This window comes from Spermophilus citellus, assembly GCF_964194105.1.
Source record: "Spermophilus citellus genome assembly, chromosome: 12".
NCBI lineage: Eukaryota > Metazoa > Chordata > Mammalia > Rodentia > Sciuridae > Spermophilus > Spermophilus citellus.
Genome location: NC_138198.1, coordinates 83,762,181 through 83,788,424, shown reverse-complemented (window position 1 = coordinate 83,788,424; position 26,244 = coordinate 83,762,181). Strand labels below are relative to the sequence as shown.

General features: G+C 39.9%; 1 protein-coding gene across 1 annotated transcript in view; it reads right to left on the bottom strand.

Annotated features, from left to right (window-relative positions):
* Positions 1–26,244, bottom strand: part of TTC39C (tetratricopeptide repeat domain 39C) — a 106,626-nt gene that overhangs the window by 11,278 nt on the left and 69,104 nt on the right. The window contains exons 7-11 of the mRNA XM_081263605.1: positions 14,177–14,270; positions 10,908–11,015; positions 8,088–8,197; positions 6,920–7,043; positions 591–688 (exon numbers count right to left, since the gene is read on the bottom strand). Of these exons, the coding sequence (XP_081119731.1) occupies positions 591–688; positions 6,920–7,043; positions 8,088–8,197; positions 10,908–11,015; positions 14,177–14,270 (534 nt within the window). The remainder of the gene's footprint in view (positions 1–590; positions 689–6,919; positions 7,044–8,087; positions 8,198–10,907; positions 11,016–14,176; positions 14,271–26,244) is intronic.

The following is a 26,244-nucleotide window of genomic DNA, read 5'->3' as shown; positions in this document are numbered from 1 at the left end:
AGAGTAACTCTGGGATACACTTAGAAAAATTAACTGAGGTGGGGATGTAGCTCAGTGGTTGGGCCCAGTTCTAGCCCTAGCACCAAAATGAAAACAAAACAAAAACTAACCCAAACAAATAACTTAGTTAGAAAGGTCCCTCCAACAACATTGGAAACCTGTTAGTGATTATTTTTCATTTAATATGTACCTAAACTATCCTAAGCTAGCAACTTCCTGGACTTCACCTCCAGTTCCACATCAGAAATCTGCAGGTATAAAAGGAGGAAATGATCATTTTGGTTTCTGGCTATGTGTGAGGCCTCCTCCTGGCTATTCATGAGATTGTATCTTTGATAAATACCTAGTGCCAGAAAAGAAGCCCATGTATAAAGAAGTGTCCTGGGAATCTGCAGTTACATTAAAAATATTATACTCATCACCGTCAACTTCTACCATCTGAAAAGATGGCGTTAATCAAATAAAGTGGGTAAAGTTCACATTGCAGTGGGAGGTTTGGTTTTGTTTAATCCTTTTTCATCTTTCTCACAAACACAGATGTAGGTGGTCATGGTTTATTTTCTGTAGCCACGACAACGTTAACAGCTTACCTGAAGGGCATCTTCTGAGTTTCCTAGACATTTGTGAATGGCACCAAGAAGCAAATACTTTAATCCAACAACAGATGAATCATCCACTTCGTGGCAAGCTTAAAGAGAGGGCAGTGAAAACAGCAGGAAGGAAACACAGTCATTCGGTTCCTTGAATATCACCAAGCGTGAAGTCACTATTTCACCCTGTAGCTACATATTCAGTTCATGTTTCTGCTCCCAGAAATTCAGAAGACACCATTTATCTTCCATTAGTGAATCTCCTCCATCAAAGAAAGGCAAAACTATCAAACTTTAAAGAGCCAAGAAAACTCAAAACAGCACCATATTATTACCAAGTAAAAGAAGCCACTCTGAAAAGGCTGTGAAGATGATTTCAAGTATTATTCATGACATTCTAGAAAAGGCAAAACTATGGGCACAGTTGAAAGATCAATGGTTACCAGAGGTTACAGAGGATGCAGAGACTAACAAGTGGGACACAGAAGACACACAGAAAATGTGCAGCACTAGGAGTGAACCCCATGTGAACTATGGACTTTGGGTGAGTTATGCTGTCACTGCTGGTTCATGGAGTGTAACAAATGTACCACATGGTGGCAGGAGGCTGCAGTGGGGGAACCTACAGGATGGGAAGGAGTATATGGGAACTGTCTCTTCCACTCAGTTTTGCTGTGAATCTAAAACTGCTCCAAGGAAGAAGCTCATTCATCTCAAGATACTGCCATCACCTTAACTTCACAAACCATGCAACAGGCACGTTTACATGACTGAAGTACTGTGCTAAGCAATCAAGAAGGACCGGAAGCTTTCTTGAAGGATGTTATGGAAGTTTTCCAAGGAAATGAGATCAGATGCGTAGTGGAGCTAATAGAGGAATAAAGTAATGAAAGTATTTCTATGGACTAATAAAGATATTAAGGTGCAATGAGAGAGTATATGTATAAAATGTGCTCAAGTTGCAGAACATTGTAAGAGCTGGTGGAGTGGCGGGGAGCTAAACATGAAGAATAAAATCTGAACCTTCAGAAGCAGGAGTTGACCCCCAAACTCAGCTGGGAATACTCCCATACAAAAAAAAAAAAAAAAAGAACTCAAGATCTTAGGGCAGCGATGTTAAGGAAATGTTAAATGCAGTTCATTCACTTGCTCATTCATTCATGCATACACTCACTCAGTCGATATTTATTTGACACCTACTATTTTTCAGGCAGCAGGTGCTTAGACTACAACAGTGACAAAATAGGTAAAAATTCCTGCCTTCACAAAGGAGTAGAATAAACATTTCTCCAAAGAAGACATACAAATGGCTGACAGGTATGTGAAAAGATGTTTAACATCATTAATCATTAGGGAAATGGGAATCAAAACCACAAGGAGCTAATATTTCACATCTGTTGGGATGGCCATTATCAAACAAACAAGACAACAAAAAATAACAAGAGGATGTGGAGAAATTGGAACCCTTCTTGGTGGGAATATAGAATGTACCCATATAAATATAAATATAAAGGTAGTTACTATGGTAAACAGTATAGAGGTTCCTCAAAAAAATTTTAAATACAGGACTAGGGTCATGGCTCAGTAGTAGAGTGCTTGACTAGCATATCTGAAGCCCTGGGTTCAATTCTCAGCACTGCATATAAATAAATAAAATAATGGCATGTCAACAACTAAAAATTTAATTTAAATCGAATTAACATATAATCCAGCAATTTCCTTTTGGTTGTTTACCAAGAGAACTAAAATCAGAATCTCAAAGAGCCATCTGCACATTTGTGGTCACTGTAGCATTATTAAAAATGGCCAAGATAAGGAAACAATCTAAATATCCATCAGTGAACGACTGGATAAAGAAGACGTAGGACAGACATATAAAGGAACATTATTCAGTCTGACAAAAGAAGGAGATCCTGTCATAGGCAACAACTGGGAGGAACCTCAAAGAACATCCTGCTAAGTGAAATAAGCATCACAGAGGGAATACTACACAATTCCACTTATATAAGTATCTGAACTAGTCAAATTCAAAAACAGAAAGTAGAATGATGATTTTAAGGGGTAGGACAAGTGGGAGCTGCCATTCAATGTGTTTAAAGCTTCAATTATGCAAGATTAAAAAGTTCTAGAGATATGCTTATACAACATTGTGCCTACAATTAATAATAAAAAAATTACTATGAAGATTCTAAATGGGTATCAATGTGCTTAGAGGGCAATATGGGGAAATGTACTAAAGAATTTAATTGGCACATACTTTTGACTCAGAAATTTCTCTTTTAGGAACTTACTCTCAGCTAATACAGCACACAGACGCAAAGATAAACGTGTCCACTATGGTCATTAAAGCAACTGTTGGAGCACAAGTTTGGAGATAACCAACGTGTGCGCAGCTACGGTACCAGTTAAGTACATCATCAATGTCTCCTCTTTTGGAAGACCACAGAGACATTTCAAAGAATGAGGCAGCTCTATATGTCAACATTAAATGATCCCCAAAATGTTGTTAAATGAAAAAAAGCACAGGGTGGACGAGTGGGTAGAGTGTGTTCCCATTAAGTGTAGCTATCCCTTGGCATCCTTGGCTCATCGGTTCCAGGACGCCCCCAGGATCCCTAAACCCAAGGATGCTCAGGTCCCTGATGTAAAATGGCCTAGTATTTGCAGATATCCTATACATCTTTCTATATACTTTATATCATCTCTAGGATTACTTGGAATGACTAAAAAAAGGTAAACACTATGTAAATAGTTGTTATACTGTATTGTTTAGAGAATAATGAGAAGAAAAAAAGTCTGTATGTACATGTTCAGTCGGAAGCAATTTTTTTTTTCAAATATTTTCTGTCTGAAGCAGAACCTGTAGATGGAGGCAGGGGAGACTGTATGAGTACATACACACACACTCATACCTGTATAGATAGGTACACTCACATGTATTTGAATGTATGGAACATCTCCAGAAGGTCACTCCCAAAATCACAGGCTGCAGTTGTCTTTTGGGAGGAGACGATGTCAGAGTAGAAGGGATGCTTAACAATTTGCTTCCCACCTCTTTGAGAAGTGTGAATATTTTTGCAAGTTTGTGAACTACTTAAAAAAATTAAAACACTGCTGATCCTCAAAATAATGTCAACAACAACAACAAAAAATTCTGCTCTTAAGAAGCTTACATCTTACTGGGCACCATGGTGAACACCTGTAATCCCAGTGGCTAGGGAGGTTAAGGCAGGAGGATTGCAAGTTCAAATCCAGCCTCAGTAACCTAGCAAGCCCCTAAGCAATTCAGTGAGACCCTGTCTCTAAATAAAATACAAAATAGGGATGGGGATGTGGCTCAGGGGTCGAGTGCCCCTGAGTTCAATCCTCAGTACCCATGCACCCCCCCCCCAAAAAAAAAAAGAAAAAGAGAAAGAAGCTTATATTTTCTGGGGGAAACAAATAGTGCAAAAGACAAACTTGTAAGTAAGTGTAAGTGCTAAGATGCTAAGGTGAAAAATAAGGGGGAAGTGGGATTAGAAATGTGCGCATAGGTCGAGTTTCACTGAAAATGAAACATCTGAGTAAAGACCTGAAGGAAAGGAGTTGAAGGAGCCATGGGAATGTGTGGGGGGAAACACTCACAGTGGTAAAAAGAGCATGTGTAAAGGCATTGGGGCCAACAGGGAACAGGAAGAATCAGCAAGGCTGGAGCCTGAGGAGTAAAGGGGTAGAGCAGAGAGCAACTATGTAGGGCTCTGCCAGCCAGAGTGAACTGGAGATGATGGGCCATAGAGAGTTCTGAGAAGTGGAGCGATACAATAGTAGTAAGGTTTAAACAAAATCACCCTGGCTGCCGTGATGAGAACACAGACGGCTGGCTTCACACCAGGAAAGATGTGGTAGGTGGGGCCAAGCTGGTGGGATCAGGAGCCATGAGTGAAACCACCAGAGCAGGAGACAGTGACCCAGCAAGCCCTGCTGACCGTTACAGAGGGGGCCTCAATGCACAACGCTGTGCGGGCTTGATGGACAGCATTTTCGAAACGTTCAGGATCCCCACTGCCTGCCGTCACAGGTTCTGAGGGAGTGTAACTTCCTCTACAAACTCTTCACTGAACTCTGTGTAGCTGGATTGATTTGGAGCATGGCTGCTTAACACCAGGGACTGATAGTATCTGATGAACCTCGGAACTGGGTTGACTTTTAATAAAGATATTAAAGAATCATCTCATATTCACCCCCAGAGGCTGCCCCTCTCTCCACCAACACATCTTTCTTGTTGGATTGTTCATTTTGAAAACTGAAAATATAACGGTCAAATCTCACATGTGATTTATGTGCCCGCCTCTTATATCTCTATATGTTTTCAGTCTCTCTAAATACATGGCCCTGTACTTGCACATTTAAAAACTACTTAAGATCTTCATTATTCCTTTAAGGTACACATTGGTAGATATTCTATACTTGCTTCTACAAGGGAAGGGTTTTGAGTTATGCAAACCCTTTAAAAATGAACATAGCAGAATTTATACATCTAAGAAAATTTTGTTTCCTTTCAAGCAGTCCCCTTGGGAAGGGAAGTTCCTATTCTAATTACAGAGCCACTGCCCCAAACTTCTTTGGGAATTTCTTTTGACCCCTGGAATATAAGAGTGGTAAAGTTTTAACCGTTAAGAGCAGACTCTTTTTTTGTTTGTTTTTAAGAAATAGGCTGAAGTCATCTATGGGGTCGTCTGATGGTAAAAATGTGTGATTGATGGACAATATAATCTTTGGTCAGAAACAAGTGTAATAGCAGAAAAATCAGATTTTCTACACTGGTTTATAATCTATTTCTGGAATAAGCTCAAAACGTTCATGTTAAAGTCTTTTGGGAAACAGCAGTACATATGTGAATAAGAATTTATTTCCAAAGACATTTTCCATGAAACCATACTTTTGGAGGTACTTGCGTATATATATATTTTGTATTTTTTTTTTAGTTGTAGATGGACACAATACCTTTATTTTATTTCATTTTTTATATGGCGCTAGGGATCGAACCTAGTGCCTCATACCTGCTAGGCAAGCGCTCTACCACCGAGCCACAACCCTGGCTCTACTTGTATTTATTTTAACGTAGCTGCCTCATCTTGGAAGTACTTCTAGCTGCATGATTTAAGCCTCCTCACACTCCCAGCAAGGTGAAGCTGTTTGCAGGATCACTGAAAGCCCTGCCACTCAATGTGTTAGACTCACACCAGCAGCATAGATGCTGGCTCCCAGGGAGCTGGGCATGTCACCCAGCTGCTCTTGAATCTGCTTCCTCATCTACAATGGGCATGACAATACTCTCCGCCATTCCTCTTTATCTGGATTGCAAATATCTTGCTAGACTACCAAATGCCATTCAAATACCTACCATTAAGCCTTTAGATGAAATGCTTTTAAATAAAGCTCTATTTTAGTCAAATATTTAGTTCATTCTCCCTTTGAAATTTTCCTACAACTATAATAATTATCACTGTTACCTATAAGCTGCTGGGTTTTCTAATACATGAATCAAAAATGTAGGCTTCTAATTACACTCAAGGTATGTGTACACAAAACACTCATCAACTTATGTTGTACACTTGTGTTTGTTGTGACTTGGCTCATGATAGTTTAAAAAAACAAAAATAAACAAAGGTCCATTAATAGAAGAACAAATAAACAAATGGTGGTATGGGTATTGCCACACAATGGAATGCTACTCAGCAAGTAAAAGAAACTACCTATTGCTACAGGCTGCAATGTGTTTAAATTTCACAGACATTACGCTGAACAAATTAAGCCATGTGCAAAAAAAAAGTACATCCTGTATGGTTCCTCTTCTACAAAGTTCAAGGACAAGCAAAACTAATCTATGGTCATAGAAATCAGAACACAGGGTGCCTTGAGGTGGAGATTAACTGGGAAGAGGCATGAGGCAAATGTCAAGGGTGGCAGATCATGATCATGGTGAGGGATGCCAGGTGTATCTAGGTGTCACAATTACTCGCTGAATCAAACACTCAATCTGAGTGTCTTATGCACGTGAATCACATCTATGGGAAACAAAGTGCTTTCACTGGGGAAGGAAATGCACGCTTTCAGAGAGACTCATGGCTGCAGAACTAAAACCAGGTGTAGCAGAGAATCACTAAGCACTCCCAGCCAAGCAAGTGCATCTGTCTACACCTGTGTCTCCCACTCCCACATGCTGTGACACAGAACGGCCCTCACTGCTGCACTCTCGATCCAAAAACAACACAGCCTGAGTAATGCTAAGGAGAGTCGGAAGGAGCCACACTGAAGAAAGAAGCAGGTGTGCACGGTCTCGTGTTTACCTTGACTCATCCTCTGCAGGTTGGGGAAGGAGCAGTTGGGAAGGGCTTTCCACAGGTATAAGACCTCAATGGACGCCAGCACACACAGCACTTTGGTCGGGGTTTGCTTCCGGAATCTCTCTGCCTGCAAGCAGTTGGAATGATTAGGCTCCATTTTTCAAAAATAAATACAAAATACATTTTGGAGACATGGAAAAACACATGATACATATTCAATGTGAATGTCCCTCTCCCACAAAGCCAAAAATGAAAATTTCTCTATATTAAAAAAAGTTCTGCTTTCCAGTTTCTAATATATTTGTAGATAGGCCTCACATTCATCATTAAACTCGATTCTCAAAGGATTCTGAAAACTTGGGTATGAGACCAGATTTATTTTAGTTTAAATCGATACATGTGTAACAGCTATGTGACAAACTAAACTAAGTTACTACTCCATGTGTTACACAGAAGATGGAAGACTAGAGACGTTTGAGTTACAAGTCTATCAAGCTTTAAATTTTCTCCTTATGCCTAGTATTCTCAGTTGTATTTATTATAAACATTATAATCCAATGTTTACTCAAACAAATTCATTAAATGATCATTCAATAAATATTAATGAAAGAAAAATATGCTTATAAAGTAAAAGAAAATTTATAAAATTAAAATCATGGAAACCTCAGGATATGACATGACATTATATAATTCAAGGGTTAGCAGAATAAATTTGGGACATTGTCCCTATAGTCCTGACCTTTCTACTGGCAAATCTGACATATGCTCTAGCTTCTTATTACATCAGAATGTGACATGCTTACCCTCCTGAGCATCCAACAGTCTGTGTCTCTCACTAGTTCTGCCAGTGTGCACCCTTTTGAGACCACCTAATTTTTTAGGCAGATATTTTCCCTGTCCAGATGTGCTCATTAGCTCTGCAGGGTCTGTGACGTCTCTAATCAACTTTTTTTTTTTAAGTTTGCCATAGTTATTTGTATAGAAACAAGTATTTTTTATTCAGAGCAGAAATGTGATCACAGGAGTAAATTCTCTCCACAGTGGTGAAGCACATTTCATGTGACATGTCTGTCACCTGATATGAACGTGTTTTCCTAAAGCCTATCCAAGGCAGAGCTAGTCACAAGTGTCCATCATAGATAAGACACTGGACCCATCAGCTCCATCATACCTTTTTCACCGAGAACTGTTCGATCTGGTTGTTTTTCCTTTTGAAGAGTTTCTGAACCTCTTTAAAGACGATCTGTGCCCCATCCACATCACCAGTGGCTCCCTGGCAGACTGGAAGAAAGCAGAACTGTATTTCTAGAGTATGAGGAGGGGCAGGAGGGGAAATGCCACTGAGCCCCAGGAGGAGGATGCCTGGAAAATACCACCAAGGAAAACACAGGAGTGCACACGTGTAAAGACTGCCACACGGGGGACTGTGCTGCTCTGCATGAAAGCCACGATCCCCATCCTCTTGTTGGGGAGGAAGGCTTGCGTGCAATGAAATCCTGAACTGCTGTCACAGTGTTCAACCTACTTGGAGCCCATGTGCCCAGACGGTAGAATAAAAAAAGGATGCTTTGGGGCTGAGGATGTGGTTCAGTGGCAGAGTTTCCACAAGGCCCTAGATAAATCCCCAGCACCCCCCCAAACAAAAACAATAAAAGGAATCTTAAGGAAGAACAACTAGGAGGTGAAGGGATCATGGAAGCTTCATGGCAGGAGGAGAAAGACATCTGTGTCCTAAGAAGAAAGTCATGGATTAGTCCTGCACATGTTCATTGGCCTCCTACCATCATAACCCATCAATAAAATGTCAAGAAGAAACACAAACTTGCAGTTAGAAAAAAAAATGTATATTTCAGCTGTAGAGATCACACACACACACACACACACACACACACACACACACACACCACAGAGTTCCAATTACAAGGCACATAGTAACAGGAGCCCTTAGCAAGGGAGAACCAAAGTGCTTTTAGGAAAGATCAGAAAAGAAGAATCATTTCTTTTTGGCGTAATGGGAAGCTCTGAGAAGCTAAGCTGAGCCTTGAAGGATGGCTAAGATCTGGATCATTAGCATACCACCTTCATACTGCCCTGTGCTCCATGCAAACAATCCTTCAGGTGTGAGACACAGTACGCTAACTCATATGTCAAAAATAAGCATATTCAAACATCAGATACAGCCATGAAGAACTGATGCCCTGTACAGTAAGATGCATAAATTAAAGAGGATTTTGTACTGATTGCTAATAGTCTGACACAATTTTATAGGGACTTGTAGGATATCCAGGATAAATGCATTGGCTCATGTTAATTCAATCATAAATAGAAGAGTTAAGGGGATGGAATGAAAAGGGAAGATGTTTCATTAAATCCAAGTGTTCAAAATAAGGAGGTACTCAAAATAATGTTTGGGAGGCTGGGGTATGACTCAGTGCTTCAGTGTGCTAAGCATGTGTGAGGCCTTGAATTCAACTCAACACCAAAAAAAAAGTCTTTTTTTTTTTCCACTTTTAAAAATCTTTTTTCTTAGTTGTATATGGACACAATACCTTTATTTTATTTTTCCATTTTTATGTGGTACTGAGGATCAAACCCAGTGCCTCACATGTGCCAGGCAAGTGCTCTACCACTGAGATACAATGCCAGTCTTAATTTTTTTTTTTTTTTTTTGGTACTGGGAAATGAACCCAGTGGCATTTTACCACTGAGCTAAGTTCCCAGTCCTTTTTTATTTTCTGTTTTGAAACAGGGTCTCACTAAGTTGCTTAGGGCCTCACTAAATTGCTGAGGCTGGCCTCAAACTTGTGATCCTTCTACTTCAGTCTCTGGGATTACAGGTGTGCACCACCACACCTAGCAAGTCTTAATTTTAAGTAAAAGAATTATTTATGTGGATGCATAAGGAGAGTTCGTCCACATAAACCTGAAAGGATTTACATAAAATTGCTTAAAGGCAAAAAAATATACAACCAATTGGGGGTTTCTTCAGTTTCACACCTCATGCATGTATCACAGGGACACACAATACTTTTGTCCACCAGGTGGCAGCACATCTTCACTTATCCAAAAAGACTTAAAAAAAAAAAGCAAAAAATAAAACGAAGATTAGTGTTTATGCTATAATGATCTGCAGAGTTTAAATACTCCTAGTTCTAGAACATTACAGGTAAATATAACAAGGTGACAGGTAAAGCAATGTTGGACCAGATAACTATGCAACTCTGTAACCAGGTCACCAAAAGCATTATTAACACAATGAAAAAGACATGTTCAGCTGGGTGTGGTAGCACATGCCTGTAATCCCAGTGGCTCTGGGAGGCTGAGGCAGGAGGATTGCCAATTCAAAACCAGCTTCAGCAACTTAGAAAGGCCCTAAGCAACTTAACGAGACCTTGTCTCTAAATAAAATATAAAAAAGGGTTGGGAATGTGGTTCAGTATTAAGTGCCCCTGGGTTCAATCCCCAGAACCAAAAAACATGTAGACATGTTCAATCTCAAAAATTCCTTAAAATACTAATAAATAAAAAAATACAGCAAAAAGAAAAAAGTGTAATAAGGGCAGGTGAGGTTGTTGAGGGCAAAATGTTCAAAAACTGGGAAAGCCTCACAATAAGTATTTTCTTTTTTAAAAAATATTTATTTTGTAGTTGTACACAACACCTTTGTTTATTTATTTTTATGTGGTACTGAGGATCAAACCCAGGGCCTCACACATGCTAGGCAAGCACCCTACCGCTGAGCCACAACCCCGCGCCAAATAAGTATTTTCAAGACAGAGCACAGGATGGGCCAGGCATAGGAGGGGGAAGAGAAGGAAGAAACATCAGGTACACTACTGAATTTCTTGGCATCCAGCTGGGTCAGTGAACACAGTAGCCCACTGCTATTTACTGTCAGGGAAACAGCTGCTTCTATGATTCTCTACCTCCAGTATGTGTGAGCGGACTCTCCACAGACAGGCATATTACGGCTCTGTGGACCACCACTCACCTGCAGTCAAATACGCATAATAACACTGTGACCACCTGGACTCATTTTTCAGCCTCTCAAAGGAATCAAATGCATCCTTGAAGTTGAGTTCGATCATGCTGCACCAACCTAGGAAAGAAATATAAATTTAGCATACAACCCTAAGGTAGAGAGCTCCATGATCTGTATTTAAGCTACAAATCTCCAACATACCACTAACCTTCTTGTGAATGTTCTAGGAAACACTGAAAACTTAAAATTAGTTTTTCCTCTAAATGCTTTCAGTGTAAAGTTTGAGCAAGACAGGGCATTTTGGATATCACTACCGATTAAGCAGTATGGAAGAAAACGGTGTAAAGATTTCTAGAAAAATTCTCCAGTCTGCCCCATATCGTGGTGAGATTAAACCAAGTACTTCTCCAAGTATTGGCGCAGGCAGAAAGAGCAGCAGTGGAAGCAATATATTTATATTATATACTTAGCGACTCAGAAAGTCTCAAGGCACTCACCTAATGATTAATGATTACTATTAATGCTCAGACTTTTGTGAGAAGTACAGAGACAACCAGTCAGAAATAAGTACTGCCCACCCTCCATCTGTTCATTGGTAGTAGAGCCGAAAAGAGACCCCATCTTTCCTACATTAAAACACTGTCAGACTGGCATTCTGGTAAGGAACAGCAGCCACTAAAAGGAAAAAAAGTTATATTCTCGTTGTTAATCATGTTACCTTCCGTCAACTGGCCCTACTGTGTGCTATCATGTGATACCAATTATTGCTAATCTGTAGTGCAACCCTGCAAAGCTGGCTGATGGTGTCCTCTTGATAGAGGGAAAAACCTAAGGCAGCCACAGGTCAGTGACTTGCTCAAGGCCACACAGCTATTAGGAGGAAAGAATTGTGGATTAAAGTCCAATGCTCTCTCCTTTTCACAATTGCCCCCATAAAAACAAATATGCTGGTATCAGATACCAAAGTAATCATGTAATCTTGTATTTGTCATTTAAACAATTTGGCGGGGAATGATATCCACTTTGACCAATCTCACTGTCAAATTCTGTGGGACTTCTATGTTGACTTATTTTAGCTAATTGTTTTCACCCCATATTAGATGTCAGGGAAGGATCTAGATTGAATACAAAACCTAGGTAGAGGCCCCAAGCACAAGCCTGCAGAACAAGTTGGAGTGGCTACTTATTCCTGAGTTGACCTTCCTAAGGCCTGGGGTAGACGGTCCCTAAGCTTCCTTCAGCTCTAAAGTCCTGTCCTGCAACAGACCTTGAAATGGCAGGTTAGAAAAGGCCACCAAAGCTGCGCTTTTTAAATTCAAGTTCTTTGAAACACTTCTCACTCTACCTTACGGCCACTAAGCAGAGCTCCATCAGAATTTAGGTTACATAAAAGTACATGTTTCCATGGGATTGTACATCATCTCCTCTTCCTAAACCATAAGAGGCATTTAAAATGTAATGTTATTTATTGGGTAATTCCCAATCTTTTTTTTTTTTTTAAAGAGAGAGTGAGAGAGGGAGAGAGGAGAGAGAGAGAATTTTTTTAATATTTATTTTTCAGTTATCGGCGGACACAACATCTTTGTTTTATGTGGTGCTGAGGATCGAACCCGGGCCGCACGCACGCCAGGCGATCGCGCTACCGCTTGAACCACATCCCCAGCCCAATTCCCAATCTTTTTGTTGGCACTTTTCTTCAAAGGATTCAGGAAGACAGTTATTTCCACAGCAGGAGAAGCTGCTGTGGTCTGGTGCTGACGGGTGTTAACTGCTTCTCTGAGCACTCTCTGCTTCCTCTTCTCTGTCCCTCTGCAGAGACAGGGAAGAGGAAATGGGGAGTGCTCCTTTCTCTACCCTTTTCCGATTCTTTCACGTGTGCTGTATGGTGTGAACTTGAAGTATTAGGCTGGAACCCCCCTTTAAAACAAAATAAAACAAAACAACTTTTCATTTCAAGCCCAAAAAAGTGTTTACTTTTTTCAGAATAATGGAGAAACTTCTACATAAAAGGACTTTGAAACCCAAATGTGCCAGGATTTAAGAGTTGATTGCAGACAGCAAAAAGACTCAGCAGTCATGATTTTATTCTCTTTTAAAGCTGAGTAATATTCCAATATGTATATATACCACGTTTTCCTTATCCATTCATCTACTTTAAGGGTATCTAGGTTGGTTCCACAGTTTAGCTATTGTGAATTTTTGCTGCTATAAACATTGATGTGGCTGCATCCCTGTAGTATGATGTTTTTAAGTCCTTTGGGTATAAACCGTGGAGGGGGATAGCTGGATCAAATGATTCCATTCCAAGTTTTCCAAGGAATCTCCATACTGCTTTCCAGATGGAACTGGAGAATATTATGCTAAGTGAAGTAAGCCAATCTCCAAAAACCAAATGCCAAATGTTTTCTCTGATATGTGGATGCTGATCCATAATGGGGATGGGGGATGGCATGGGAGGAATGGAGGAACTTTAGGTAGGGCAAAGGGGAGGGAGAGGAAGGGAGGAGGGAAGGGAGGAGGAAAGATGGTGGAATGAGTTGGACATCATTACTCTAAGTACATGTATGAAGACAAGAATGGTGTGACTCTACTTTGTATACAACCAGCGATGTGAAAAATTGTGCTCTATATGCGTACTATGAATTGAAATGCATTCTGCTGTCATGTATAACAAATTAGAATAAATAAATAAATTTTAAAAAGACTCAGCAGCCACTCTGGTGAAGAAGGGGAGAATCTTAGGCAAATAAGCACTTCTAAGTCCATTTACAAATGTTATCTCCAGGAGGAGGAGAAGCCTCTGACAGGTGTGGAGTCTCCCGTGGAGGCTTCACCTAAACCTTTGGGCTGCCCTGGGTGAGCTCCTCCACACCAATGGCGACTATGTGGCTCAGAAGGTTTAGGCAACTTGCTGGAGATCTCAGGGCAGCTGGCATTGAGGTCCAATTCTCTCTGATGTTATATTTTTCTTCTCAAATAAGCAGTGGTGGGAAGGAGGGAAAAAAAAAGGGTTTGGATTCTTCTGTGCACTAGGTATTCAAAAATGGCAATGCAGTGAATTCACTTAACATTACCAATTATTCTAAAGTCAAAATGTTACAAGGCAGAGTGACCCAGAGAGAGAAGCACCATGACACGTACTAGCATAACAATCAAAGTCCTTTTTATGCAACAGCATTTTGCAAAGACAAACTGAACCGCATTACAAATGAAAAGTTGCATCAAGAAGCATCAATACTGCTTCATAACAAGAAGGTGGATAGCCATTTGATATTTACCAATTTCATACAGACAGACATGTTGAATTTCTCTCTGATCTACTGCAAGCTCCAAAGCAGTATGGAAAGAAGTCAAGGCACTGTTGATTTGACACTAGGAAAAAAGGAAAATGGAGTTAGTGGCTAAGATCTGCCATTGATATTATAATCATCCTAATGCAAAAAAAAATTTCCTATGTGGTTACTTCAAACAGATTATGCAGTGTAGAAGAGAGTCATTTAAGGATTGCTAAGAAAGCACTCCAATTGTCTCAGCATTGTGAGATTAATCTAAGCACAGAGAACTCCTTTTTTTTTCTTTTTTCTTTTGGAGACAGGGTCTCACTATGGTGTCCAGGCTGGTCTCAAGCTCTTGATCTTGATACTCCTACCTCTGCCTTTGGAATGCTGGAACTATGGGTACACACCCCACACCCAGCTCCTTTTGCTTAGGTAGTAGATTCCACCTGCAAGGGCTCAGCTTACAACCACCTTCTCCTTCAGCACCCTCTTCATGCTAGTACAGTAGAACTCGTTGTACCACAATTGCCTGCTATTCTATCCCTTTGTTGCCAGATATATTCTAAAAGCGAAGGGCCTTATATACAGGTATGTATCCAATCCTGGCCCAGAAAGAGTCTCCATCAGCACTGAGGGAATGCAGGAAGCCACTCCCCTTCGGCCAGTCCTCAATCCTTTGTGTGGTCCTCCCAGTCTCTACCACACACTGGACAGTTTCATTCTCTAACCAGAATGTTGATCTCTAATTGCTTCTGGCCATCAGATCCTCCTCTCCCAGTAATTTAGAAATTCTCCAAAGATCCAGGTTGCATTGGCAACTTTTGCATTCATCTGCTAATGTCCAGAACCACCAGCCTTCCGTAGAGTCAGTTCTGCTTATTTCTGATTAAACACAGGAGTCGCCCAACCCACCCACTATTTGCAGTTCTGCTTTCTGTGGTTTCAGTTACCTGTGGTCAACTGTGATCTGAAATACAATATAATACAATTGCATTTTGAAAGAGAAGACCCCATTCATAGAACTTTTTATGACAGTATATTGTTACAGTTGGTCTATCTTATTAGTTATTGACATCTCTTACTGTGCCAATTTATGAATTAGCTTTATCTTAGATACTCTCATATAAGACAAGCCTAGTACTTATGGTTTCAGGCAGCACTGGGGTTCTTGGACTACTGCACATTCATTTTTCTCTTGACTAAACACAGCTTTCAAAGTTTGCTGACCTGATTTCACCAGAACACCTAAAAAGCACCACCAGGACAACAAGGGTTTGCTGACATGGAGGTAGGCATCAGCAGGTGCTAAGTGCCACGTACACAATGAATAAAACCTCACACACCCTGAAGTCTTGACGCAGCCTGCTCTCAATGGCCTGCTGGCGTGAGTGGCTTTTCCTGCCCTGCCTGTGCTGGGCTGTGGCTTTCCCTCCTCCCTTCTCCTGTGCCTCCCTGAGTGTCTCCTGCTGCTGCTCCACACTCATTTCCTCCTTGAGGTTCCCAGCTGCCTCTTCTCTGCTCAGCCAGCCAAGCAGGGGACAGGAGTGTCCTGGAAAAGAAGCTGCAGGCTGTTGGGAGGACCCCCATCACTGCAGGAGGCCTCTGGGACAGCAAGGCACCATGAGTCAGCAAGGTGATCTTCAGGACAGCCCATGACTCAGGGACACTGTAAGCCAAATGACTCATTATCCAAGGCCAGATCAATAAATGTCCATGTCCTAAAGTGACATGCTGCTCTGTTGTCAGGAAGGCTCAAACCGCAGTGTTGAAACCCTTATCCTCAGCCATGAATGCTGGGTAGGTGGCCTCAGAACGATACATGTCAGCATGTCACCCATGGCTGTCTCCGAGCAGTTTAATGGGCAGTTGGAAGGAACCTCATGGGAATGTACGACAGACCCACAATGCTGAAGTCATGCCGGCTGTAAGTACACAGCCAAAACACAAAACACCAGCAAGGTAAAAAAAAAAAAAATCAGTCTTCTATGCAGAATGCGTGTGTGTGCGCGTGCGTGCGCACACATGCACATGCCCACACACATGTATGTGGATAGCTGGGTGCTTGTTAAACCCATTGCAAACTTTTCCTTTTCTGGATCATCAGTTCTTTTCCTGTTTCATATATGCACTTGGCTCAGCATGGTGACAAAGAAACTCCAGGTTAGAGGTTCTGCTTGCTAAGTGAATGACACTCAGCTTTCTCAGGATGTTTTTGGATGGGTCATTGTCACTGAGCCAGCTGAGGGTTCAGTGCATGATGGTGCAATGCCACAATATCCTTCAGAGGACAGAAAAGCACTCAGCAAGCACACATTACACAACCTCTACATGTCAGGGGTGGCCAGGCTCTGGAGGTGCAAAAGTGAGTCAAAACAAGGTTTTGAATGCAAATAAATAAAAAAGACAAAGAGGTAATATTTGAATCAATATCATTTCTCTTAAGCCTTTCGAAAACTTAGGAATGTACCAATTCCCTTTTGAGATGAAGTAATGTTTTAAGAAGTTAAGAAACCTGGTCAAGGTGAATAGGCTAGGAGTTGACCAGTATTCAAATTCTCTGCCTCCAAGAATGGTTTTGTTTGGGGTGCATTTATGCAGCTATGATTAAATTAAGGATCTTATCTTTTATATAAGAATGCATGTAACTACATGCATTCTTATATAGAAGGAAGCAGGGAAGACCAACACATGAAGAAAGAGAAGCTCTGTGTCCACAGAGACTGAGAGTGGAGTGATATGGCCATAGGCCCAGGTATGCAAGCAACCAGCAGAGGCACAAGAGGTAAGGAAAGGATTCTCACTATAGCCTCAAGAGCAAGCGAGGCCCTGCTGACACCTTGATTTCATTTGGCTCAGTGTTTTGGGAAAACCCAGTGTTTGAGAACTGGTCACCAAAGGTAGTAGGTGCTATAAACCAAAGAAAAGAGGCAGACAAATCTAGAACTGCACCTAATGCAGCCTATCAGGGACTTACAGGCAGAAGCACATCTTGAGGGCTACAAGACTGGAGGATCCTTATACTTCAGGACAGGAGGAAAGGGCTCATAAGGTACCTTAAACAAAGATGGCCAGCAGCCAACTGAAATATGGCCAGGCTTTCTCAGGACATCAGGTAAGTACAGGCGTGAGTGCCCAGCATAAAACTCTTGGCTGACTCTCTTAGTGACTCTGTTTATCCTGCAGGGCTTAGAATGTGCTCAAGGGTCACACATTATTACCTGGTTACAACCAAGATGGCTGTAGTCTTGTCAAGAGGGATTCCCTACACCCAGTGACGCTGATTCTGAACTTCTGGCCTCCAGATTATATATGAAAAAATTTCTATTGTTTTAGGCCATCCTGTTTATAGCAATTTGTTACATAGCCTTAGGAACTGAACACGGTTGCTTTTTTAAAGAATTAAACTGTGAAGAAAGTAACATGTATTTTCATTTATAAGGATTAACAATTTGAAAGCACTAAAATCATATTATGGGAGCTGAAAGACATGGCCCAAGAACAAGTATAACTACAAAATTCTAGTTCTATCCTGATCATTCTTTAAGAAATTACAATGAACAGACATTAGGTAAAATAGTGTGAATATAGTTTCCATCAAAATAATTTAAAATAAAAATGACCTATGGAAATTTTCATTGTTACAAATTAGAATATCTACCACAGAAGAGAGAAATAATTATTCTCAACTGGATATTTGATTTAGTTTAATTTTATGGGAAAGAGCCATTAAGCCAGGGCTTGGTACCACATTAGCTTTTAGTTCACGATGACACCATGATGAGCCATGTCACAAAAACCACTTGAAGCCTCAGTTTCTCACCAGTAAAATAAAAAAAAATGTTATATGGCTTTACTTTCCAAAGGAAGCAATGAAGAACACAAAGCACCAATGTTTGCCAAATTAAATGGAGCATATTTATTGCCAAATTAAAGTAAGCATCGTGACCACAGCGATGAAACATGTTTTTCTTAGTTATTCAAGCTACTTTTCATAATAGGAGTATTCACTGATGCTGGAGGAGCATATGGTGGTCATGATATCACAGTTCCTGAAAGCCAAGGGCTAGGGCTTCATACCCATACAGGGCTTCATGCCCACACAGTAGCAGGAGAAGAGGCCTGGGCCCTGTAGAGGGAAGCCAGCTGGAACTAGACCTCTGCTTTTAGCTGCTATGCCTAGGCATTTCTAATACTTGTGGCAATCATAAAAGAAATTTATTGTTCTGTTTTAGTCCATGAGTGCTGCTGATCTGTAGGAAAACTCTGAATTTCTGCAAGTAGATTTTGTATATGTCATATTATTATACTCCTAGGAATTCTAATGATTTTTTTTTCTCTTGGATTTTCCATGGATACATTAAAATCACTTGCAAATAATTATGATATTGTCTCATCCTCTGGAATAGATTTGCATGCTCACTGGCTGAGAGCACCAGTTAAAATAGGGAATCGCAGCAAGCACAGCACACATCCTAGATTTTTTTTCTGGCTTTAATGAGGATGTTTCTAATGTTGCACTAAGAAATGTGGTTTGCTGCAGGGATTTGGTTGATGCCATTTTTAGCAAAAGGAGAAATTTCTATTTATGATTTACAAACAGTTTGTTTCATTTTTTAAAGACCTGGGCTGGGTAGTGTCTTTCTTTAAACATTACTAATAGGATTATATATGGCTTTATCACTTACTCTCTTAATGCAGGAAATAATAGGCACATACTTCCTGAGGGAGAATCATGATACGTCTCTTTGGAATAATCTCTACTAGGTTAAAACATGACATTAAAAACATACCTTATTCAATTTTATTTGCTAATATTCATTTAGAATTTCAATACCCAGGATGAATGATCTACAGTTTTTTGTTTAGTGCTCTTTGGTATCAGAAAAATAGTTTACTTGTAGAATCAGCTGAAAATATTCCCATATTTTCTTTGCTCTGGAATTGTGTATATGGTGAGTTCACTTTTAAAAATCATAATTAAAAAATTAATTTAAAATGTTTAAATCACTATCATTAAATATTTTTCTTAATAGGCATTGGTTGTAAAAAAAAAAAAAAAAAGACTAAACACCAGTTGATACTGATACTTCCAAATTCTAGTACCAACCTTGTAACCAACACATTTGTATCTTAGGAAATAACTTCTACTTATTCTCAGGGGATGTTGAAATAAATAATTTTATATAAATAAGTGCTCTTCTTGCCTTGTTTTTAGAAATAAGTCTATGTCACCTGTAAAGAGTGCTGGGACATAGTTCACCACACTGTTTTCCTGCATTAAGAACAAACCTTCACAGGGAAGTGGCAACTAAGTTCTGCATCAATTGTTTCAGACTCACCAGACTCATCAGTTTTATCTAGAAGGCATAATTAAAAGCTATTTAAATTAAGATCCTAGCACCAACATAAAGCTATGTATTCTTGTCTTAAATCCAAACAACCACATGTGTGTCCTCTGGAGAGACAGAAGACAGAAAAATTAAATATGAAGAGACGCAGTGACTGCAGGTAACGTCTTCCATACAATTAAAAATAAATCTATTGAGGAATTTGGAGCCCGACCCCACAGTATGTAGATCATAGCCGACTTTTTCTTCTATCAGACGCCATGTCTCTGATTTAATATCGAGCTCCTTGATCCATTTTGAGTTAACTTTTGTGCATGGCGAGAGAAAGGGATTCAGTTTCATTTTGATGCAAATGGATTTCCAGTTTTCCCAGCACCATTTGTTGAAGATGCTATCCTTCCTCCATTGCATGCTTTTAGCCCCTTTATCAAATATAAGATAGTTGTAGTTTTGTGGATTGGTTACTAGAATCAACAAATGGGAATTACTCAAACTAAAAAGTTTTCTCTCAACAAAAGAAACAATAAGAGAGATAAACAGGGAGCCTACATCCTGGGAACAAATCTTTACTCCACACACTTCAGATAGAGCCCTAATATCCAGAGTATACAAAGAACTCAAAAAATTAGATAATAAGATAACAAATAACCCAATCAACAAATGGGCCAAGGACCTGAACAGACACTTCTCAGAGGAGGACATACAATCAATCAACAAGTACATGAAAAAATGCTCACCATCTCTAGCAATCAGAGAAATGCAAATCAAAACCACCCTAAGATACCATCTCACTCCAGTAAGATTGGCAGCCATTAAGAAGTCCAAAGACAACAAGTGCTGGCGAGGATGCGGGGAAATGGGTACACTTGTTCATTGTTGGTGGGACTGCAAAATGGTGCAGCCAATTTGGAAAGCAGTATGGAGATTTCTTGGAAAGCTGGGAATGGAACCACCATTTGACCCAGCTATTCCCCTTCTCGGTCTATTCCCTAAAGACCTAACAAGAGCATGCTACAGGGACACTGCTACATCGATGTTCATAGCAGCACAATTCACGATAGCAAGATTGTGGAACCAACCTAGAAGCCCTTCAATAGATGAATGGATTAAAAAATGTGGCATTTATACACAATGGAGTATTACTCTGCAATAAGAAATGACAAAATCATAGAATTTGGAGGGAAATGGATGGCATTAGAGCAGATTATGCTAAGCGAAGCTAGCCAATCCTTAAAAAACAAATGCCAAATGTCTCCTTTGATATAAGGGGAGTAACCAAGGACAGGGTAGAGACGAAGAGCTTGAGAAGAAGATTAACATTAAACAGGGATGATAGGCTGGAGGGAAAAGGAGAGAGAAGGGAGATTGCATGGAACTGGAAGGTGAGCCTCAGGGTTATACACAATTACATATAAGAGGAAAGGAGGGGTAGGAGAAAAATTATATAAGTGGAAGAAACGATTTATAGTAGAGGGGGTGGAGAGAGAGAAGGGGAGGGGAGGGGAGGGGGGACAGCGGAGAATGGGATAGACAGCAGAATACATCAGTCACTAGAAAGGCAATTTGTAAATCAATGGTAATGTAACTGATGTGACACAGCAATCTGTATACGGGGTAAAAATGGGAGTTCATAACCCACTTGAATCAATCTGTGAAATATGGTATATTAAGAACTATGTAATGTTTTGAACAACCAACAATAAAATAAAAAAAAATAAATAAATCTAAATTCATATTAAATTCATATTAAGGTATTTAGACCTTAAAATCTTTTAAAAACCTTTTGAAAATAAAAATATCAAAACAAATACAAAGACACAAAAACATCTGAATAATTTTCAGCACAACAAATTATGCTGGAAGCCTACTGATGATACATTTTGTTGAGATTTTCACTCACAACCAGCCTGCAAGGATTCACTGATAACTACCACCCAGCAAAAGGTTCCTTCTCTAGAGTTGCAAAAAAAAGTAAAAATGGAGACAAGGCCAAGTGCATCTGGGGACTTGGCCCCGACAGTAGTGCTGAAGGGACATTAAGTTCCAGACTTCCCTGAATCTGTGATTCAAGTTCCATTTCCTGAGCAAGCAGTTTCCTTTTGTAGCACCTCTAAATTATACTTATCATTCAATGATGAGAAAGCTCCCAGACACAAAGGTCTCGGTTCAGACCTACTGGTATTAAAATAATGTTGATAACTCTTAATTCTGCTGGGTTGGAGACTAGAAAGGAAGTAATGCCTCAGGGACAAGTCACAGAACACAACAGTCCCTTCAGTGGGGACAGTGTGCACTGCCCTGCAGCTCTGAAGTGCATCTGCTTCTGAGAACTGTCAATTCTAGCACATAAAGAACTTTGTAGTTTTGTAAAACATGGGCACATTTTTTTTCTTTTTTTGGTACCAAAGATTGAACTTAGGGGCACACAACCACTAAGCCACAACCCCAGCCCTATTTTGTATTTTATTTAGAAGCAGGGTCTCACTGAGTTGTTTAGCGCCTCAGTTTTGCTGAGGCTGGCTTTGACTTGATCCTCCTGCGCCACTGGAATTACAGGGCCTAGCTAACATAGGCACATTTAATTCTAAGATTCTCATTTCTGTTGTTGTTGGTACCGGGGATTGAACCTGGGAGTACTTAACTACTGAACCACATCCCCAGCCCTTTTTAAAATTTTTTATTTTGAGACAGGGTCTCGCTGAGTTGCTTAAGGCCTTGCTAAGTTGCTGAGGCTGGCCTTGAACTTGCGATCCTCTTGCCTCAGCCTCCAAAGCTGCTGAGATTACAGGTGTGCGCCACCATACCCAGTTTTTAAGATGTTTTAAGTAATAGTTAAGCAAAATGTCTATTAGACTTAGGCAGAATTCATGAGATATTAGTAATAAATGAAATACTTAATGAGTGCGTATGTGTTACAGAGAAGGATAAAAGGTGCAAAAACCCTAATATCCAGGAGGTCCCAAATAGCACTAGACATTAAACCAAATATACAAAGACTCTAAATACAATGCTAAATGTGTGTGTGTGTATCAGAACTTAATTTTCACAAGGTCTTATTTGATCACCCATCAGTGACACCCAGTCTGGCACCAAATATCCTCAAGAAACACCTCTAAGAGTCACAGCTGCCCACTAGTTTAATGAGCCTTGGACAGGTGCAATCTTCCCGTGGGTCTCCCCTGCGCTGTGTGCCACTGCTCTGGTCTTCCCAGCCACCATCAGACGGAAAGGCTCAGGCAGAGCAGGGCACTGCACATTGCCACCCCTGGACTCAGGGCACATGGGGCTTCCACCCTGCCTGCACTCTCTCCTGAAAGTGCCATTGTTGTCCCTTTCCCCTGTTTCTTGCTGTGTATTCCACATTGACTTAGTAAACTGTGTGGTTCAAGACCACTTTAATTTGGCCCAGGAGTCTTACTGTTCTGAGAGCTCTGGTGCCTGCAGGCTACCAGGGCCGATGGGGAGACACTGACCGGCAATGACTGCCAACTATTATGGGTGGAACTGTGTTGCCCCCAAATTTACAGTTAGAATCCAAATCCCAGAAGCTCAGAATGTGATCTCATTGGGAAATAAGATTGCTGCACATGTGATCAGGTAAGTTCAGATGAGGTCCTACTGGAGTCGGGTGGGCCTGAATTCAATCTGTGTAAGAGGGGAAATTTAGACACAACTTTGGCACATACACAGAGAGAGCCATGGGGAGCAGATGAAGGCAGAGGTCAAGGTGACAGTTCCAAACACCAAGGACTGGTAAGGACTGCCAGAGAACCACCAAAATCTTGAGAGAAATGGGACAGTTCTACCTTGCAGCCCTAGGAGGGACCGACCCACCCTGCTGACTCCTTGGCTTTGGACGCTAAGCCCAGGACTGTGATAATAACATAACTGTTGTTTGAGACATACAGTTTGAGGGACTTTGTTACAGCTGCCCTAGAAATCAAATACACCAGCACTCAAATCCTAAACCTCAATGTGATGGTGAATGAAACCCAGGAAGTGGGACCTCACTTCCCACTTTTAGTACCTTAATCTTGTACTTCTGGCCTCCAGGATTGTGAGAAATAATTGCTTATTGTTCAAGCCACCAGGTCTATGGTATTATGTTATAGCAGCCAAACTGATTCAGACAAACCTATGTGTAATTTATTAGCAAGCAAAAGCAGTGGGATGTATGAGAAAGAGCACTGGATTAAGATAGCCTAAATTCAGGGGCTTCCTTAATCCTACAATAAGAAGGTACACCTGCACATACTTGGACAGACAGGATGAACACGTGTGAACAATTACAAAGTCTAATCAGGAGAAAAACAGGGTGACATGATTACAGGAAGGGAAATCTTCAGCAATAGAAAAGAAATACTTTTATAAACACAGTATCCATTTGAATTTCCATAGAGTATTCAGAATTTGATCAACTGATAGTTAATATGTACGAGAGAATAAATGGCTAAAATAAATACATACTTAAAGGCAATGATGGTATACTTATTCTTTTTAAGGCATACAATTACAATTACGAAAGCTATGTAATCCTTTAAAACAGAAGAAATTAGAGTGCAAGAACATTTCAAAACCATATTTCATCTAATTTAAGAATTTAACTCAATAACAGAAAGAGAAATACCCTTGAATCAGAAATGTATTCCCAAATTATAGAAGGGATCAGGAATAAATCACACTCATGGTTCAGGCAAAGCCAAGAGATGAGAATAGAATAAGATCATTTTTAAAACATCAGTTTACAATCTAAAAAATAAGAATAATCTAGGCAACCCAGTTTGGGAAGGATGATAAGTTTCATTTCTGAAGAAATGAAGTATATTACTATTACAATAATATCAGTACATTAAAAATTTCCACAATTAAATATAATAATAATTCTCAAAATGAAAGTAACATGATGGAAATACAATAAATATTACTCTTGATTTTATTACACATTTAGAACTTGGGCAAATATATAAGAAATATTTCTGACTCAAAAGTCATCAAATTTGTTTGACTGAATCAATAGTTTATATCCAAAGGAAAAAGATCATATATATATGGAGAAGCACAAAGTATTTTCCAAAGTGGCCATACTCCTTACATTATGGTTCCAATTTGAATGATGGTTCCAATTTCTCTTGCTATTGGCTGTCTCCTTTTCTAAAAAAATTAATTAATTTATTTATTCTAATTAGGTATATATGACAGCACAATGCATCTTGATTCACTGCACACAAATGGAGCACAACTTTTCATTTCTCTGGTTGTACACGATGGGGCAGTCATACATGTACCTAGGTTAATGATGTCCATCTCATTCCACCATCTTTCCTGCCCCCATTCCCCCTGGCCGTCTCCTTTTTTATCATAGCCGGCCTGATGGGTGGGAAATAATAACTCACAGTGTGAGTTGCATTTTTAAATGACTTATGATGCCCAGTATCATTTCATGTGTTTATCAGCCATTTGCAGATTTTCTTTGGCCAAATGTCTCTTCAAATCCTTTATCCAATTTTAAATTGGGTTATTTGTCTTTTTAATCACTGACTTATAACCACTGCTTACATATTCTGGATTCAAGTCATTTATCAGATATATAACCTTTAAATATTTTCTCCCATTCTGAGTTGTCTTTTTACCCTCTTGCTGGTACTGTTTGTAGCACAAGTAGTGCATTTAAAAAAAATTTTTTTAGATGTTAATGGACTTTTACCTTTTTCATTTATTTATATGAAAAGCTGAGAATCAAACCCAGTGCCTCACACATGCTAGGGGAGCTCTCTACCACTGAGCCACAACCCCATCCAATGAGAAGTGCATTTTTGATGAAGCAAACTACCTTTTTTTCCCCTTGTGGTCTCTCTGCTTTTGACCTCATGTGTAAAAAACTATTGCTTCATGCTCACTTCCACAGCACATACACAAAAGTTGGAATGATACAGAAAAGATTAGCACAGCCCCTGTACAAGGAAAACATGCAACTTTATATGTTCCATATTTTTAGAATTAAGGTCAGCATATTAAAAGAAATACATGCATCCACATGTTTACAGCAGCACAATTCACAATAGTCAAGTCATGGTACCAGCCCAGGTGCCCATTAACAGATGAATGATTAAAGAAAATGTGGCATATATGCACAATGGAGCTTTATTCAGCCATAAAGATGTATTAAAATTATGTCATTTGAAGGCAAATGGATGAATCATGGTAAGAGAAAATAAGCCAAACTCAGAAAGTCAAGGGTTGTGTGTGTCTCCCTCATACATGGAAGCCAGAGAGAAATAATGGGAAAAGAAGCGGAGCTTGGGGGTCCTCATGAAGATAGCAGACAGACCAGTAGGGTAAGGAAAGGGGTTTAGGGCTGGGGTTGTGGCTCAGTGGTAGAGTGCTTGCCTAGCATGCACAAGGCACTGGGTTTGATCCTCAGCACCACATAAATGTAAAATAAAGATATTGTGTCCACCTAAAACTAAAAAAAAATAAATAAAATATTTAAAAAAAATAAAACATTTTTTTAAAAAAAGAAAGGGGTTTAGCTGGAGGGAGGAGGAAAGAGCAAGAGGAGGTACTCGAGATTGAAATTAATCAAATCACTACTATGTATGTATGAATATGCCACAATGAACCCCACTATTCTGTGAGTATCAATTTAAAAAAAAAAGAATCTGTTTCCTAAACCAAGAGTTAGCTTTAGATTGTATGCTTAGGTCTATGATCCATTTTGAG